The sequence below is a fragment of the Melitaea cinxia genome, chromosome 17 (assembly GCF_905220565.1).
Source record: "Melitaea cinxia chromosome 17, ilMelCinx1.1, whole genome shotgun sequence".
Taxonomy (NCBI): Eukaryota; Metazoa; Arthropoda; class Insecta; order Lepidoptera; family Nymphalidae; genus Melitaea; species Melitaea cinxia.
This window is the reverse complement of record NC_059410.1, coordinates 4033975-4053189: the sequence shown is the minus strand read 5'-3', so window position 1 is coordinate 4053189 and position 19215 is coordinate 4033975. Positions and strand designations below refer to the sequence as shown.

Genomic DNA, 19215 nt, shown 5'->3' with positions numbered 1-19215 from the left:
TTCATGCATTCGACAATACACGACAATAAATTTATTTTACAACTACTTTAGCTTGCTAAACCGGTAGATCATATTAAAGTTACATTAGTTAATTTTATTTTGAGTTGGTATTTCTGAACAAGAGCTGAGGCAAAATATTGCAGATGTCCAAAGTGTTGTTAGTGGGAAAAGAGAAGCATTTAGATGATTAAAACAATTTTTTTACGACGGTGTCGTATGTGTTTTGCTGCTGGAGGTGGCCACGTTGAAAATTTATTATAAATTTTAATGATTAAATGATTTTAACATTATGATCTCGTTCTTACTTAAAACTTTTCTTATCCAACCAACACGATAGATTTCCAGCATTTTTTAATCATTAGTCAGCCTTAGGAATGATAGATCTTTTTTAATCTATTGGCTAATTTTAAGAATTCTCCACCTTGTTATCTTTGAAGACGGATTTTAGCCAAATTTTCCACATTAAGTACGGCTTTTCTTTTATTATTATAAAAGCTGGGAGTCTGGCGCATTTTTAAGACTAACTACGAAATCATAAGGTCACCTGTTTAGATTTTTAATTTAAAGTTGAAAATTTAAGTCCTTATTCACGGAACATAAATTTTTGATTTTAGACCAACATTTTCATAACTTTCATAAAAGCGACGAAGCTGATTATTTTATGCATAAAAGTAAAACTCATGCGAATTCAGTTACAAAAAATAAAACTCTAAAAAGTCATTTACTTTTTTTTAGATTTTTTTTAAGATGGTCGATTCGAAATTTCTCAAAAACTCGAAACAAAATCATAGCTCCTAAACTATAAAAAATCGCGTAACATACATGGGGGTGATTCGGATACCCCACAACATACCGGAGCTAAATTTTTTTTATGACGTCAACTGACCGGCCAACTTGTATATAACTAGCAGTTTTTTTACTTTTTTTCGTCTAACTCACGTTAGAATTTTATTTTGCGAGGCAAATTTGTATAAGGTAATGTTAGTTTCAGCAACATGATATCTTCCCCTTCTAAAAAACCTTCAATTCTTAGCATATAGTATTATTCTATTTCTATTTTGGTTATAACAACTTTTTTATGCAACACCATTCAAAAACCTCTACACAATATTTAAATGCCAGAAACGAATTGGAATGGCACCGTTTATTACAAATACTTAAAATAATATAGACAAATCATTGATAATAAAATTAGAATAATAAAACCTGAAGGGATAAATAAAACAACACGTTAAAACGAAGTTTATACATTTTGGCGACACTATCGAAAAATCGGAGTAAATATTTTATATCTTAATGGTAGTGGAGTTCAAAAAGCTAAATTGGGATTTAATCAAGCGTCGTAAGGATTGGACTGGAAGAATTGGATGCTTAAAAGAGAAAAAGTTTATATTCTCGGCTGTCCTAGACGTTCGACACTATATAAAGGGCTCAAGTATGTTTGGAGTATTTACAAGGTGCAAGGCTACCCGCATCATGTTATTCTGATGCGCTCGAGTAGCTCCTAAAATCTTTACTAGGGCTCCCCTACCATAACGCTAAAATATATCCAGCATAATGAGTAGGCGTAAAATTATAATAATATAAATTAAGAAGTTAGTTTGTAAGTTTATTTACACGAGCTTACCTCAAAAACTACCGATGGCGATAAAAGAAAACTGCCCGAAACCTTAGTGGAATCATTATTGAATATTTTCGACAAAAAACTATGAATCGATCCATAACAACATAGAAACGATAGAATATCAATTATTTTAACATGAAACCCTTGAAAACCCAGACAAATAAAACCGTATGGAGCGCCTAGTATAACAAAAACTTCATTGGCGCAATGCGAATCCGTTCCTATCGGTCAAGGTGAATATGATGAAACAAAAGACGCTCTCTGAATACAAGTCACCTTTACATCGATACGTGCAAAAAATGATGATCTATAACGATAATCAAACTGTTAAGTGTAACTGGTGCTTCAGTAGATAGAAGAAATTTGGAAAAAAAAATAAAGCGTCTTCGTATGGTCAATAGCAGCCAATTTGAAGCAACAGATCCTGAAATGAATGCGTTCATCGGATCAAAGTCTTCAGCTGTATAATGTTAGTACGAATAAATATCATAATCGGGATAATAAACAAACTTAACTTATTACCAAGTGCTAAGTCGTGCCGTAAGTAGTGCAGGTTTTAATTAAGATCACGTTAATTAAACTCCTGCGTATAAGCTGCTTGTTTATTACGGAACTTGCAATAACCAAGCGATTGAAGCAATTTTGTAATTATTGCTGTCAATTTGACATGAATTTGGCACTATTTAAATTGTCCGTGAATATAAAAACATAATCGCAATTTTATTACACTCGTTTATAACTCGTAATTAAATATACATAAAGTGAATAATGAAGTTATTGCGAGGAAAGTCAATTAATTCCACGCCAACCATAAATACATACAGATCTCGTCTAAATGATAAACAAATAGATTGACAGATAACAATGTCGTGATTATATCGTTAGAGACGTACATTATAACATGTTAACACATATGCATGCATATTTTTTTTATATAAAAAATTACCGATATCTTTCAACTGTTTGTTACCTATTACACTACCGCTAAGATTCTTATATTAGGAACAGACGATCGCCTGTTTGAAAACGTAAAAAAATGCAAACGATGTTCTTTTAACTTTCTTTTGGCGTAGTTTCACCTTTTGAGCTTCAGGCTTCGTACATAACATCAATTCTCACCACGTACCTGAGTATAAAATATAACTATTTATACAAAATAAAAAAAAATTCTAATTTTAGAATCGGTATTTTAGAAATTAAAATTATATTTCTTATTATAGTTAAAAGTTATGCTGCCAGTATTCGGAATGTAGATTTTGCTGAGAAAAATCGACTACAAACTCCGCAGTTATTATTACTTTATTGCTTTACACCACATGACTGAAGTAAAACTTACGAAACAAAACTCTCTCTCTTTCTAACATCACTAACTTATATCTCCCTCTCAACTTCCGTTCGCCTCGCCCGATCACACTTTTCGTAACGCTCTCGTCACGCATTCACCAGTTTACTCCTCGAGTCAAGCGTGCCTAAAGAAGTTTTACTTCAATAATAAAACCTATATTAGCCGACTGTTGCCAACCTTACGATTAGACGACGACGTGTGTGTTTAACATATTTATATTTTCTATTTCCAACATAATCACACTTTGTAGCAATTTTCCGTAACGCAGTTATACATTAACTGGTGCGTGACTATCTTATAACAGTAATAACACTTGCAAACGTACGCTACGTACATAATAAAAATAATAATAATACGGTGCAGAAACAATTAAATATAACGAGCGATTATGGAAATAAATAAAGATTTAAATAGAATGAATTAATGTTTTCGCAACTGTAGTAAATATTTTGTTTCAATTTAACACAGTAATACGTGACACGTAATATTTAGAATATTATGTATTTTTAGTTAAAGACATTTATCACAGATGTTAAAATTTAGACAAACAGATGAGACAGTAAGTACATCTTCACCTATGCACAGATATCTGTGTGTCTGCACCGCTACGTGGTTGAAATTCCCCGATCTCGCACTAAGCGCTTTGCCTCCTCATTCTTAATACGCACCGCAAAAATTTGGAATGCCCTTCCGGCTTCCCTTTTTCCAACTAATTATAACTTGGATATATTTAATTCAAGAGTGAATATGCATCTTCTAGGCAAGCGCGCACCATCTTAGACTGCATCTTCACTTACCATCAGGTGAGATTGCAGTCAAGCGCTAGTCTATATGTTTAAAAAAAATATATGAATCAGTCTGAAGTCTTCTTTTCCACACAGGGGAAGCTAGCTTTATCTACTAGGCTGGTACTTTTCGGATTCGCGGATAATTACCATGAGTAACGATTGCTAACTATTGGGCAGACATGTTCGTAGGTTAACATAGAAAAAAAAAATTTTTTTTTCATAAAATTTGATTATATTACAATATATTTGCATTCGAGGGCGGTACAATGATTATATCATGTATTTTTAACAAAAACTGGGACTGACGGCTTAATGTGACCGTCAAGACACTTTTTAAGATTAAGATAATCGAATTAGAACATTATCACTATTATTAGACGATAAAAAAATAAATATCTTTTTCTGACAAATATTATAAATACAAATCAGGATAGTAAAATGTGGTAGACGTCTATTACAGTAGTCTTTCGTAAACGTCATAAAATATAGCAACTTACTGAACACTTTAGAGATTGCGACATAACACCTAACACTAATTGAACATCGAGTTTGTAACCAAAAACCAACACGAGGCTAAAACTTTAAACAATACAACGATTGATTTGTTTAGTTTTCATTTGCATGAAGTATTTGCTTCTGTTACAAGACAAATAAATAATCAATACGAATTGAAATTCGGTTTTACACAAGCAAGCTTTTCCCGTTAATTTCACGCTCTCAACGTATTTATTTGCATAAGTAATTGTAAGTGATGATAGGTGCTGACTGACTTCGCAGAACGGAGGGCGTGGCTAATCCGTGGTAGCTTCACTTTTAAAATTAATAATCACTTCAAAATTTTAATTTGTAAAATGACGATTCGAATGTGCTTTTGAAGCCTATTTTTGAAAAATAAAATTGTTTTTGAATAAAACCTTTAGAAGGCTTCGATCTTAAACAACATCAGCGCCAATTACCACAACAACTATCAGGAATAATATGGTTATATTTACATCATATAAACTAAAATAAACTTTTATTATACCTCATTAAAAGAAAATGTAAAACGATAAATAATAATAAAGTGGAAAATTAATAGCATTACTTGACACAGATATATTATGTACATACTACATAATAATGTATTCTTCATTGTACACCAGAAAAAATAATTATAATAAATTACAAAACAAGAAAAAGTACACAAGACGGCCTTATCGCATATACCAATTTCTTCCAGACAACCTTTTGATGATAAATAAGAATTTAGTAGGTGTACTGAAATAGAATAAATAGAAATAAATAAATATAGAACATTAATAGCTATTATACTAGATATACGAGTATACATATCGCGACATAGCTTTACATATTAAAAAATTGAATATATGCAATAATATAGAGTTATAGTCGTCATCATCATCATTTCAGCCTATTGCAGTCCACTGCTGGACATACACCTCCACAAGTTCGCGCCAAAAATGGCGTGAACTCATGTGTGTTGCCCATAGTCACCATGCTGGGCAGGTGGGTTGGTGACCGCAGAGCTGGCTTTGTTGCACCGAAGACGCTGCTGCCCGTCTTCGGCCTGTGTATTTCAAAGCCAGCAGTTGGATGGTTATCCCGTCATCGGTCGGCTTCATAAGTTCCAAGGTGGTAGTGGAACTGTGTTATCCCTTACTCGCCTCTTACGACACACGAGAGGGGGTGTCTATGTTCTTTAATGCCGTAGCCACATAGCAAATAAATATACAATATATATACGTCAACTTTTAACGAACCGTTGAAACGAAAACACATTTCAAAATCACTTTTTTATAAAGCAGGTGTAACGTATCACATACTAACCAATTAAACACTTTTCCATTCGACTTATTACACCAGTCAACGACGAAATTAATCCACTGAAACGTCTAAGACATGCCACTAATGTTCAATTAAAAATTTGGAACAAAAGAATGTTTAGACTTCCAGCTGAGTAAACAAGTGAAGGGATTACGGTAGAATTATAAATTGATTATGTTGGGATTAGCACCGATTTTTTTGTCTGTTGGATTTGATTTAATAAACTTGATTTGGGAATAGAATGAATAGAAGAAAATGATGTTGGTTAGTTTTTGTAGCTTAATTATGGTGCGACGAAAATTTAATCTCATCATATATATAAGAATAACAAGTCTTTTATTTGAGCAATTCAGTATTTACATCCACGATAAACTAAGATAAATAGATATATAAGAATAAGCTTATAAATTCGAAGTGGTTCATTTTATTTCCACATATTTCCTGATTTTAGTTATATTTTTAATCACTATGATGATAACGGCACTTTTAAATATTACAATAAAATAAAATGAATAAAATTTCAAATACGTTTGAAAAAAAATCCCCAATGTAAATATTTCTCTCGACAATTTCCTCTTAACTCACGTAAGCATACGTATAATATAATAGTGGAAATTTTTCCTATTAGTCTTAAATTGTACATTATCAGTATGATTAGATTTTTGCAAAAAATACTACGATTTCTAACAAGTTACAGATTCTTACAACGATGGACGGGATGCACTATTTGCTGTTTCATATCACTTGAAGATAATGATTACGATTTCAGCAGTACTGTAATGTTACGGTATGAATTACACATAGTTATTTTATATACCAAAAAGGGTCATTATACTCAATCGTAAAATCAGAAAGGGACAGAATATAATAAAATAAAAATAGAATCAACTCGTATTCTGATTTATGTAGAATCGAATGTATAGTTTTTTTAACCAACTCAATTCGTATGTTTTTTTTATGTGTGTTACCTCAGAACTTTTGACTGGGTGGACCAAGTTTGATGGTTTTTGTTTAAATCAAAAGGTGCAGGTGCGTGTCATGTCTCATTTAAATTTGATCGAGATCTGATGGCTACTTTTTGAATAGCCTTTGATAGCGCATTCACTTAACTTTTTTCGTCTGCTTACATTGAAGTTGGTTTTTTTCTTTCATTTGAAACACAAATATTTATCTACAATCTATTATAACTATTTTTTTTTAAATGACTACCACTAGATTTTCGCAATCAGCCAGCAATTGCTACTGTCGATTCTACGATAGCAACAATCTGCAAGCGATTGTTTACAAGTGCGGTTTCAGAGCTTATTAATGGCGTTAACGTGATCGAAAGCAATTGATAGATATCTATTAATGTTCATTGAAAGGTCCCACTGAAGTGCCAATTGATCGTTTTTGCGAGGTCATTGACACATTATCAACAATCAACAAGTTACTAAGAAAAAGAAAAAGTTAACTCTCAGAAATTTAATTTGTTAAAGACAACTTACAGAAGACCACAGCTAAATAATATTGTTTTCAAACAGTGTTGTGTTCCTGTTGGTGAGTAAGGTGACCAGAGCATCTGGAGGGAATTGGGGATGGGGTCGGTAGCGCGCTTGCGATGCTTCTTGTGTTGCAGATGGCTAAAAGCTACGGTAATCGCTTACCATCAGCTGATGCGTACGCTTGTTTGCCGACCTAGTTGTATAAAAATTTCTAATTAAAACTCCATCGTCGAATGCGCTGAATCAATTAAAACTTGTAATCATAAAGATTTTATTTACAATCTTTTTGATATTTTTGATATTTATGACTTATATTCAGCTAAGCGATAGAGTAATATTTAGCTTATAGATTGCTTTTCAAAAATAATAAGCTTTCAATAATGTCAAAAACGGTTCAGTGGTTTCAAAGTTTACCGACTACGATTAAACAAACACAAAACTCCTACCTATCCTTAGAAGTCCTCTAAGCTAAAATTCTAACAGACACAAAAGCGTTGAAAATTCATTTTATCATTATTCATTATTCATTACACGCCCAGTGGCTACAGGGGAATTTCTATGACAAATTAGACAGACGTAGCTGAAGGTAGCTGTGAATTATTAAGTAAATTTCTGCTAAGATTTCTCTTAGGAAACCCGTTTGTAATAATCAAAGATCATAATTCCATAGTCATTCCGGGAAAATAATTTCTCAGTATACACACAGACTAAATGGAACCTTTCATTTACACTTCGCTGCAATCATTTGATCACGCATAATACAGTTTATCCTTTTCTAACAACGGAAATTAGATAGGAGAAAAAGAGAAAGAACAATAGTTCTGAGTGGATAATAATCAATGGTTCAATTTGACAGTTTTATAACTTGACAAAGAAGAAATAATATATCTAATTTATTTATTAATGACGGTAAAAAGAAATATAGGAAAAAAACGAGTGTATCACACGACTGAAGTAAAACTTCTTTAGCTCCTACAGTATATACGAAGCGTAATTCTCTCTTTCTATCTTCAATAAGTTATATCTCCCTCTCAACTTCCATTCGCCTCGCCCGATCACACTTTTCGTAACGCTCATGTCACGCATTCACCAGCTTACTCCACAAGTGAAACATGCATAAAGAAGTTTTATTTCAAAAGTCATCTCAATGTAACAATAACTCTTTTCATAATAATAACTTCACCTTTAAATATGAATATTACTAGCAAGTAATATAATAAGTAATGTAATTGTATGTAAAACCGAGAAGATATTGTGAAAGATAATCTCGAAACATACGCTGTACTATTTTCATAAGACACGTTATTAATGGTTATTGGGTAGTAAATTGAAATGACTATTTATCATAACTGATGAGAAATTGTTGTGTACAACGTTTTACTAATGGAAATCACGCACCTGTCTGGTAATATAACGATGTTTAATTATCTAATTAAATAAAAATAATGAACATAAAATTAAAAAAAAAGGTATGAATACCAAAGCAATAATAAAACAAATTGTCCGTTTAATGTTAATAAAAAAAAAAAAAAAATATTTAGCCAACTTGAAATAAGAATTATAAAATTATCGCTTAGCTGAAACAGTTTCAAGGTCACAGGTAGGTGACAACGCGCTTGCGATGCTTCTGGTGTTGCAGAAATGCAGACATCTAAAAGCGTTCGATGAACGCTTACCATCTGGGGCCGTACGCTTGTTCACCAATCTAGTCAGTCAGTCATCAATAAGGGACTGTTTGACCAGTTGCGGATAACGCTATTTGACGGGTGACGATATAAATAGACTTTGACAGTAGGAGGTAGAATGGGCCAGCAGGACTTCTGTTTCTTCTCAATTAATAAACTTCAACTTTAACATTAATATGATATAATTTAATTATATACGATATGCGAATGGAGATATCTCATAAATATAGTAGAGATTCGATGGTAAAAAAAAATAATGAATCAAAAAAAATACTGTCGGATACTGTCCCTAAGAATTTTACCTTTCTGGTAGATTTAGTATTAAAAACTAAATTATCTAGAAGTGACGAATATTTTATAAACTGAACTAAAGTGATAAAGTGTCCTCACCATATTTGAGAATTGTAGACCGTAATCCTTCAGCTGCTTCACCGCGTATTGTCAAACAATTTTTTTCTACCTAATCTACGATAACAATCGAGACCGATGGCTTTGAAAGATTATCATTACGTACGTACATGCACATGCATATATGCAACATTATATATGTACATACAGCATACATACTTTTGGTGAAGAAAATAAGACAAAAAAACATTGTAAGCTTTAAGTTTTGTGGTTATTTTTACGATATTACAAGATACAAATACTGGTCATACTTCTTGGTACATACATAAGTTAAAGTTAATATATGACTGAGAAGCAGAGACTTAAAGCTGCTAGTCTTGGCATACCGCTAGTAATACAGAGCAGGTGATCATTTACCTTCTACTAACAATAAAAAATGAACTAGAATCCAGAATATTATATCCATTCGGGTTTAACACATAATTAACAGTTATTTTCTTATACTACTGATCTTATAAAGAAAAAAAATTTACATATAAATATTGATAATGATCGTGTGATCGAGTCCAGTAACTGGCTCTTAATTAGGGAAAAACTAAACGTATCGATTACGTAATCTTCATAGGAATCCCTATGGAGTCGTGGAATTAGACACCTGTTAAAATAATCAATCTATAAACATTTATATACGTATAAATAAAATTGAAGCGTCTGTATGTGATTTCAAACTGTGTTTTTTTAATTGAATATAGTTATTTACACTATGCTAAAATATAAACAAACGATTCAAAATTTTTTGTCTGTCTGAAACGATTTTTATGTGACTTTCATCAGAAGATAGAGGAGGTTGTGAAGCAACATATAGGTTACATTTTACTTTTTGCGAAATCGGGATTTACTCCGAAGAAACCGTGTTTACCGCGCTTGAGAAACCACCGCCTGGATAGACATAAAATAACCAAACGTTTTCTATTAAATACGACAATTTTTACGCACAAATCTTATACATCTATACTGATATTATAAAGCTGAAAAATTCGTTTGTTTAAATCTCGCTAATATCTACATAACTTCTAGTTCGAATAGGGAAATTCTTTTTGGGTTAAATAGCCTATTTACCGAAGAAGGCTATAGACAACTTTTTCCTTAAATTATCGGCGATGAAACCGCGGGGCACAGCTAGCTTCAAGATATAAGGGATAAGTTGAACGTATCTCAGTAATAAAACTCGAGTTAACGACATCAGTAGTTTTTCTATCGGTGTGTTTAATCTAACATTCTAATAAATATTCATGTTTTGCTACTTCATTTTAAACGAGTGGTAGTAGCGAGTTGTAAAATATGTATGCTATGGATTTTAAAAATGTACAAATTATTTTACAGAGAAACTAGCTGACTCGGCAAACGTTGTCTTGCCGCTAAACGGTATTTAAAAATAGGGGTTGGTGGTAGAAGGGTGAAAATTTAGGGTTATACGTATTTTTTAACGCCAAATCATGATAAAATAGAAAATAAATAATTTATCAAAAAATTAAAAAAAAAATTAGGGATGGACTACCCTTAACATTTAGGGGAATGAAAATGGAATGAATCGGTCAAGCCGTTTCGGAGGAGTTTAAATACAAACACCGCGACACGAGAATTTTATATATTAGACGTAAACAGCTTATAGTAACATGGTATTAAATTTAATAATTACTATAATAGATCTTACAATCAACTGTCCCTGGATAATACGTGTCAAGGGTCCGAAACTACACACAAAACAAATACAAAGTCTAGATCACGACAAACATATTTATGATTTATACAAATATTTGTCATAAGCGGGAATCAACTGCACGACCACTAGCGCAGCAGTCAGTTGTTGTGACCACTAGATCTAATAGCTAGAGGTTCTTAACGTTTTAATATTGCTTTAAAAGAGTTTCTTCATTTTCCACGTAAAATCATAAAAAATACCAAATACTCAAGCTAGACTAGCAAACGAGCATTCGAAATACACGGTTCCAATAAGGAATACAATAGAGGTGCGAACAAATTGCAGACGTTTAACCCAGATACATTTTCTCACAGCCATGTACCAAGTCCCGAGAGAACTCTTTGCGACTTCGTCCAACCCAATATTTGAGGAAGTTTACGACCAGATAAGCGGAAGGCGACAATAACTAATAACCAACCAAACATATTGACGGTAAATATTGACTAGCTATCGACTTGGTGCTGTAATTCTCACTCCATCATTGGAAATGTGCCGTGGAGTAATTTACAAGTAAATGCATAATTTGTTACATCTGACGTAAATGTTTACCATTTAAATGTTATAGATTCAGACGTAACATTATAAACTTTTCTGAATATATTTAAAACTAGCTGTCCCCGCGGTTTCACGTGCGTTCATTTGAAAAAAAATAGCCTATAACCTTCCACGATAAATGGGCTATCTAACACTGAAAGAATTTTTTAAATTGGACCAATAGTTCCTGAGATTATCACGTTCAAACAAACAAACAAACTCTTCAGTTTTATAATATTAGTATAGATATTTATTCTTTTCGTAAAACTGATACAAAATATCACATATATTAAGAGATAGCATACATTTTTTATCCAGAATTGGTTTTAGTGTTGTTTCAGGTTCAAAAGTAAAATCTAATAAATTCTACAGATAATTAAATACTATTGCTCAAACAGTAATACTAACACATGATCCCATACCCACTAAGAAATAGTACTTCGACTTTTCTAGAATCAACTTGACATAAAATAACTCACCGAGAAAGTGGGAAGACCGATGCCGATGATGTACAGCATCAAGTTCGTGACGGTTGAATCTTTGTAGGGATGTTTTAAAGATTCATCGTCGCAAAAGAAGCCACGCTTGTATGGCGTTCCCCACAGATAGAAAACTAAGATGAGGAAGCCGACTGTAACAAGAGAAAACAAGAATAAACACATGAATAATTTGGTAAGACACTAAGACTGAAATAAACTTAAAATAAAAACACCTTACGCTCAACACTATAAAGGTGTAAATTCGTCTGCAGGGTTAAGCCCAAACTACGACAAACTATCCTGGGTGACATGCAAAAAATAGCCTGCGTTGAAATTGAACCCGAGACCGCTCGAGCAACAGCACCATTTAGTTTGTTTTTATGAAAACAAATATAAACTCTTATCATTGATTGTGACGTAACATTTAAAAACTTTTCTTTAAAAAACGTGTATTACGAAAAACTCGGTAACTAAGTTATCTAAAATCGAGTCAGAATAATTATATATTAACTACACTGTACTTAATTAATTTTATCAATGAGTGAGTCCAACTACCAATGTCATATAAAAACTTAAATCTCATAGACCATCCAAAAATCTCCGCAACATGATTACTCGACATCGAGTGGCTTATGTTCTTCTATTATTAAGAAAAATAAACAGTAAGCTCAACTCGAGCTATAGCACTCATATAGAAATTTATTGACACAGCCGTTATTTCACGGAATGAGTTTTTTATAGCCCTTGCATCAGCCAAGTCTTCAAATAACTGTTCGAGCAAACGAAAATGAAATATGGCAAAATACCCTTTATTTTATTTTTTTATGACTCTAAAATTAGATAAAAAATAACGATTATAAAAACGATGATATATCTTTTATATATATCTTTTAATTAAAAAGTACAGAGATATTTACGATAAAATTCAATTCATAAGCGCAGATAAAACAGACTTTTTAAATAAGCACTATATTTCAAAGTTTTCACCGTCATGGAAAAATTTTACACTAAATAGGTATAATCTTTGTTTCATCATTAAAATTAATGTAAATGTAAAATAAATTAACAATGAACAGACAAATAGTAAATTAACACACAGAAACGTGAAAAAAAATTAACGACCGAAAATGAAAATAAGGTCGTAAACATCGAAAAAATTGTGTTAATAAAAAAGGCACAAATTACACAGATGATAAATCACGTCAGAAAGTTATATGCAATTAAAATCTACGGCGTGCCATCAAATGGGAATTTAAATTGGTGAAGAGTGATACCATTCCTGGCACATTAACTATTGTTTCGATTGTTTCCTCTCAAAACATTGGGACGGACGGACAAAAAACATCAGGTAGGGGACCGATGGGTGTGGAATTAGATTGAAATGAAGCGACTTCTAAAGTTTAGTTAGCAACTGATTGTTCGATGGTAAGCGCGGTCGATTTGTACCTATATATTTGTTTATTATTCTACACACAAATAAGATAATGTACAATTAGAATATAAAAGAACTACGTAAAGCTGGCGGTTTTATCACTAAACAGGGATCTCTTTAAAACAACATGAAATAATGTGAAAAAGTGGAGATTTTCTTTTGTTTTTTTTCTACATCTGTTTAGGTCGGAAAACAAGTGAATGGCTCACCTGATGTTAAGCCATTACTGTATGCTATTATAGACGCCTGCAACACCAGAAGCATCAATCCCCTCCCCCCCAGGAGCTCTGGTCACCTTACTCACCACAGGAACACAACACTGCTTGAAAGCAATATTTTTTTGCTGCGATCTTCTATAAGGTCGCGGTGCTTTCTCAGTCGCGCTGCTCCTGATTACGAGCAGGATATTTCCTGCTGTTCTCTACCTCAATCGTAATGTAATGTGTACGTATGTGCTGCTTATTAATCAATACTACACAATACATATATAATATTGTATTACACAGGTAGTGTAAGTAGCGTGTTACACATGTAAACACAAAGGAAGAAAAACAATAAACACATATATACTACCTACGTAATTAAATATACGTATGATTTTAATACACTAAACACGTATTTAGTGGAATTCGCAATGGCATTAGACGATACGGGCATAGCAAATACGGTATGTTTCCGGTACACTTAATTAACGGTTACTTTACGCTATTTATCACAGTTTTAAAAAATATGATTAAAATGTGTAATAAAAATGTAATTTTTTTACTTATGATGTTTCAGTTTAATAACAAATTATTTATTAATTATTTAGTCAATTTAGTGTATATAGAAGAATAAGAGTAACTAGGTATGAATTAAAATCTTGGGCATGGTTGTACTTGAAACAATTGTTAATTTAATGTTTAATAAATAAAACTTATTTTACTTTATTTATAATAGTCATTAATTAATTATATAAATATTAAATACCGTCTTAGTACGAGTACTTTGCCGGCCGCGCTCTCCGCGCGCGCGCCTCTGCACTACTTATTTTGAATGCAAGATAGGTAATAGGTAATGGATAGATAATAATGCATATAAGTTAAGGAATGATCTAATTTTGGTATGTAAAATGTTTTGGTGATAGAAATTCGTTGTAGTTAAAGTGTAAAACAAATCGTAATGTATCTGTGAACTGCTGGACAATTTTTGTATTTTTACCCACATAATATGTTGATAGTTTCTCATGTAAGTGACTGTGTGTTTTCAATGAGAAAATAAATATTCTTTAAACCTAAACCTAAATACTAGGTTCTGCCCGCGACTTCGTCCGCGTGGGACAGTTTCTTTGGGCTGACTGGGGAAACTCTCAAAAAGAATTGGTGGACATTGGTGCTCCGCTTCTATTGGTTTTAGGGAGGATTGTATATAGCCTATAGCCTTCCTCGATAAATGGGATATCTAACACTGTAAGTATTTTTCAAATCGGACCAGTAGTTCCTGAGATTAGCGCGTTCAAAAGAACGAACAAACAATCAAACAAACAAAACTCTTCAGCTTTATAATATTAGTATAGATTAAATCTCCTTAAAAGTTCTCGGTTCGATTTCTAATAAATACTTGTGCAAAATAACCCGAACTAATTGTAAGTCTCTTCCAGAGAACTATACATTGTAAGTTAGTAAGGGATTCCTCTTTGTTACTGATCTCGGTTAAAAATAACAAGCATCCCATTATCGTTAGAATGGTACGTAGAGTGAAGCTGTCTGAAGATTTTACTGCGAGCACTTAATTATTATTGAATTTTGGTTACTGTGGACTGAAATATAGTAAATATAATAATACAAAACTGTATGTATACAATCGTGCATATTGTTCATATCTAAAAATAATTGGCCGACCGTTTTGGTAGCTACTACGGTCTACGACTGACTGCTAGGAATGCGTGCCCAGTAGGCGCCTAATCAACGGTCGCGGTTTCGATGCCCAGTCGGAGCGGGTATTTGTGTTTATATAAATACTTGTTTCCAGTTTGATTGTCTGTCCTAGTAGATCTCCCCACTGTGTCTCGGAGAACACGTTAAGCGGTCGGTTTTGATATTGGTTATATAATATTTACAAAAATCTGTATTTTGTTTTTTTTTTTAAATATAACTATTAGGTCGGCAAACAAGCGTTCCGCTCACCTGATGGTAAACTATTACCTTAGCCTATAAACTACTGCAACACAAGAATCATCGCAAGCGCGTTTCCTACCCTACCCCCAACCGTCCTCGGGAGCTCAGGTCACCTTACAGGAACACAATAATAGTTGAGAGCAGTATTATTCAGCTGTGTTCCTCTGTAAGGTCGAGGTGCTTGCCTAGTCGGGCTGCTCCAGATTTTGAACAGGATATTTCCTGCTGAGCCTTATCTGAGTTAAATTCAGCTGTTTCAGAGGCCTCTACAGTACTTCGAGGAGTGTATCATACTATCGCGCATTCCTTATCAAAAACACTTGATGATAATCGTTACTGTTAAGTAACGTTACTGTTAAGTACTTAAATTATTCTAGATCAAACAATTCGTCTTATATTTATTTAAATACCCGTAAGCGCATTGGTAATTGTAACTTACTGTTAAGCTAGCGATTACTTTTTCAATTTTGATTTTCGTTCATGAAAAAGTATGTACAGGGTATACAGATATACTGTCGTGATGTGTGTCGTGAAGTGTCGTTGTTAGTGCTTGTCCATTTTGCGTGTTTCTGGATCCCTATTACATGTTTTCCATACCAGTTTAAGGCGTTAGTTGCTTTATTAGTGTTTCTTATCATTATTTAAACATTAAAATTCGTCATTTAAAATTTGCTTTTATTACATTTAAAACTGTACAAAAACCAATCTATAAATCCGTAACGAAACAACTACACAACAAATATTACAAAAGAAACACTTTGAATAAGAATTGTGTAATACAAAATTTGTCTACGCGCAGACAATCTTACAACGTAAGCTTGTACACAAATATGTATTATGTTACGATATAGTGTAAAAGTCGTCACCACGTGTGTACGCATAATTAGGACACACCTTGTCTCGCATCATAGAGGTTAACCTCATGACTCATGAATCATCCGAGATCATGAAAAAGGCTAATGACCTTTGTGTGTCTGATTCGTTATGTTTATACTTTACATACATGTGCTTTTGTGACATTTTTTTTTTAGTAAAACTACGAGCACTTTGAATTTTTTTATGTACAGCCAGTACAACAGTTGCAAATCTTTGTCTGTAAAAAATACCTTTTTTTATAAAACTATATGGAATTATTTAACAGTCACTTTAGTAATCGTATTTCCGATTTACGATATTATCTACAATGCTAGGTACTAATCATTTTTTCATACTTAGATAGAATTTTGAAAGAATTCGTATAAAATTAACATCATATCTATAGTAAGCGAAATCAAAGTTTGTAAGTGTATTATTAACACATTATCTTGAAGATTGAGGATATACAGACAGCGAATTCAAGAAGATACACAAAAATTATCCTGTTTTCCAGGAAAAAAAATTATATTTTTTCTAACTATATTGTATGGTACTAAATATATGGTAGCGATACTAAATTCAAATAAAAAAAAAACTATGAAAAAGATAAAATTACAGATCACATCGAATCACCGAAATAATAAAAAAATCGATTTCATCCGAATAGAATAATAGTCAACCGCTTAAACACGACTCGATAAGCAATCGTTACTTAAATACAGATTATCGTAAGGTTAACTACATAAAAGGAATTTATAACTCGAAAGGTGTAAAAGCTGATAAAGCAAGTGATATCAGTGAATTTAAGACCACAACAAACACGAAAGTGTGTTAGGTAAAGTGACTGGGTATTAAACAACTTAAAATAAACTAAAATATCATATACGTAGGGTTTAATTTACAAACACAATGGCGATAAGCATATTGTGTAATGTTAAATTTCAGTAGTTGCCAAAGTGAGGTTGACGACTCAATGATAATTTTGTATGAAATGTTCGTCTAATTGAAACTCGTTTTAAGAGCAGCATCTTAGTTTTAAATGACTATGCTGAACTATTTATAATTGTTTTAGTTATAAATCATACCATAAAATACTATCTAAAAGTTTGTGTACAATCAAACTTCAACCTTACCGTAAATGTTTTTAACACATATAAAAAGTGAAATTTATTGTTATGTACTAAAAAAATATATAAAAACGCTTCACAGTCAACGCCCACCAGTTAGGTTTTCTACTGTGTCGGGGCTCCGGAGACACACACAATACCCAAGAACAAACGCGCAGACCACAAGAATTATCTGTATTGCCAATACAAATGTTTGTCATGTGCGGGGTTCGAACCCTAGCTAGCGCAACAACCATTGATGTGACCGCTGCGCCAACGCGTCGTCGAAAAACCAATAAAAATAAAATAAAGAAAATTTAATTTTATTCTCGTTCGCGTAAATCTCATTTGTTATTCTTTGGTTTAAATAAATGATTTTTTTTTGGTTCAAAATACTTATAAAACATGTATATGCTAAGATACTAGAGCAGACGATAAATTGAGAAGAAACTATCGAGAAATAATTGGTAGCATTCCCAAGCTACAACACCATTGCACCATAGGAATGAAATGAAATAACATTTTTTTTCTAGGTAGAACTCATGAATCCGTTCAATGTTCTTATACACACTAAATCTTCGACGATAGAGCGATCAAAACGCTAACGAACCCCTCAGAAGCCAACTGCAAATGGCTTGGCTATTATATGATTAAAAAACCTTACATTGCCTATATAAACTACCTTTTTATATATACATTTTATTTAATTGGTTCTCCTATTTACGATATTAAGACATTAATCTGCTAACTTTTCCTTGCTGTCCCGATGTCTATAATTTTTTATACACACTTTATTGAATTGGTTCTTATACGTACACTATTAAGACTGTATCGAGCAAAAATGGCTCGAAAGGCTGTCCGGGTTAAGTAGATAGCAAGTAAAATATTCTTATAATAGGCATCAAATATACCTTGTTGGCATGAAAATGAAAGCCTTTACAATTACACCGAACCCAATTTTTAAAATAATGTGTAGGTATAGTGATATACACATCTAAAGTAGGGCAAAAATCGAAAAAAGCATGTCCGCGTTTAGTTAATATTCAACGTCTAACAGTCAAAAAAATATTTTAAGTTCGATTCAATCAATTTAGCAAAGTTTACACTACAGTTTGACCGCATTACATTTTGGATGTTTTCTTACATTTATTTATTGCGATTTTTTTAAAAAGTGGCTGTTTTTCCCCATACATTATTACTATGGGCGCGCGCAATCGCAACTAATTCGCGACGCGCGCTTCTAAAAATTCAGTCGCTCAGCAGAGCTCAAGGAGTGGTCACGTCAGTTTGCCGAGCGACGCTTCCTAAATATTCATCGCGATCTAGCGTGTGCGTATACAGCGGCACAAAGCCAAAGGGATGAATGTATACTTTTTAAAATTTTGATTTACTAGATCATATTTATTGATGTTCGAAAGAATTTAATATTACATCGTTTTTTTTTTTTTGTTTTAGTGAAAATGGGGAAGCGAAAAGACAAATATTTTACGAAAAAGTCTAAAACTTTTTTTATTTTGATTGTTTGCTTCTAGAATTCATTGAGTCTAGGTTAGATTAGATTGACTCTAGGTTAGATTACAAATGGAAATTAAAGAACCAGACTATATTCTTAATGCAATAAAGGAAAGAGAAATAATAAAAAAAACGAAAAGCAACTAAAGAACAAGAACAAATAACTAAAAGAAATAAGAAGTAAAGAATCACAAATAACATACCGAAAAATATAATATATAAAAATGATATTGATATTAAATAAATACTTGATTTTAAATCTTGTTTCATTATTTAATATT

General features: G+C 32.5%; 1 protein-coding gene across 1 annotated transcript in view; it reads right to left on the bottom strand.

The window, feature by feature from the left end:
* The window catches only part of LOC123661492 (putative phosphatidate phosphatase), a 125456-nt gene that overhangs the window by 62394 nt on the left and 43847 nt on the right, over window positions 1–19215 (bottom strand). Inside the window, exon 2 of the mRNA XM_045596448.1 lies at window positions 11874–12025. Coding sequence (XP_045452404.1) covers window positions 11874–12025 — 152 coding nt within the window. The remainder of the gene's footprint in view (window positions 1–11873; window positions 12026–19215) is intronic.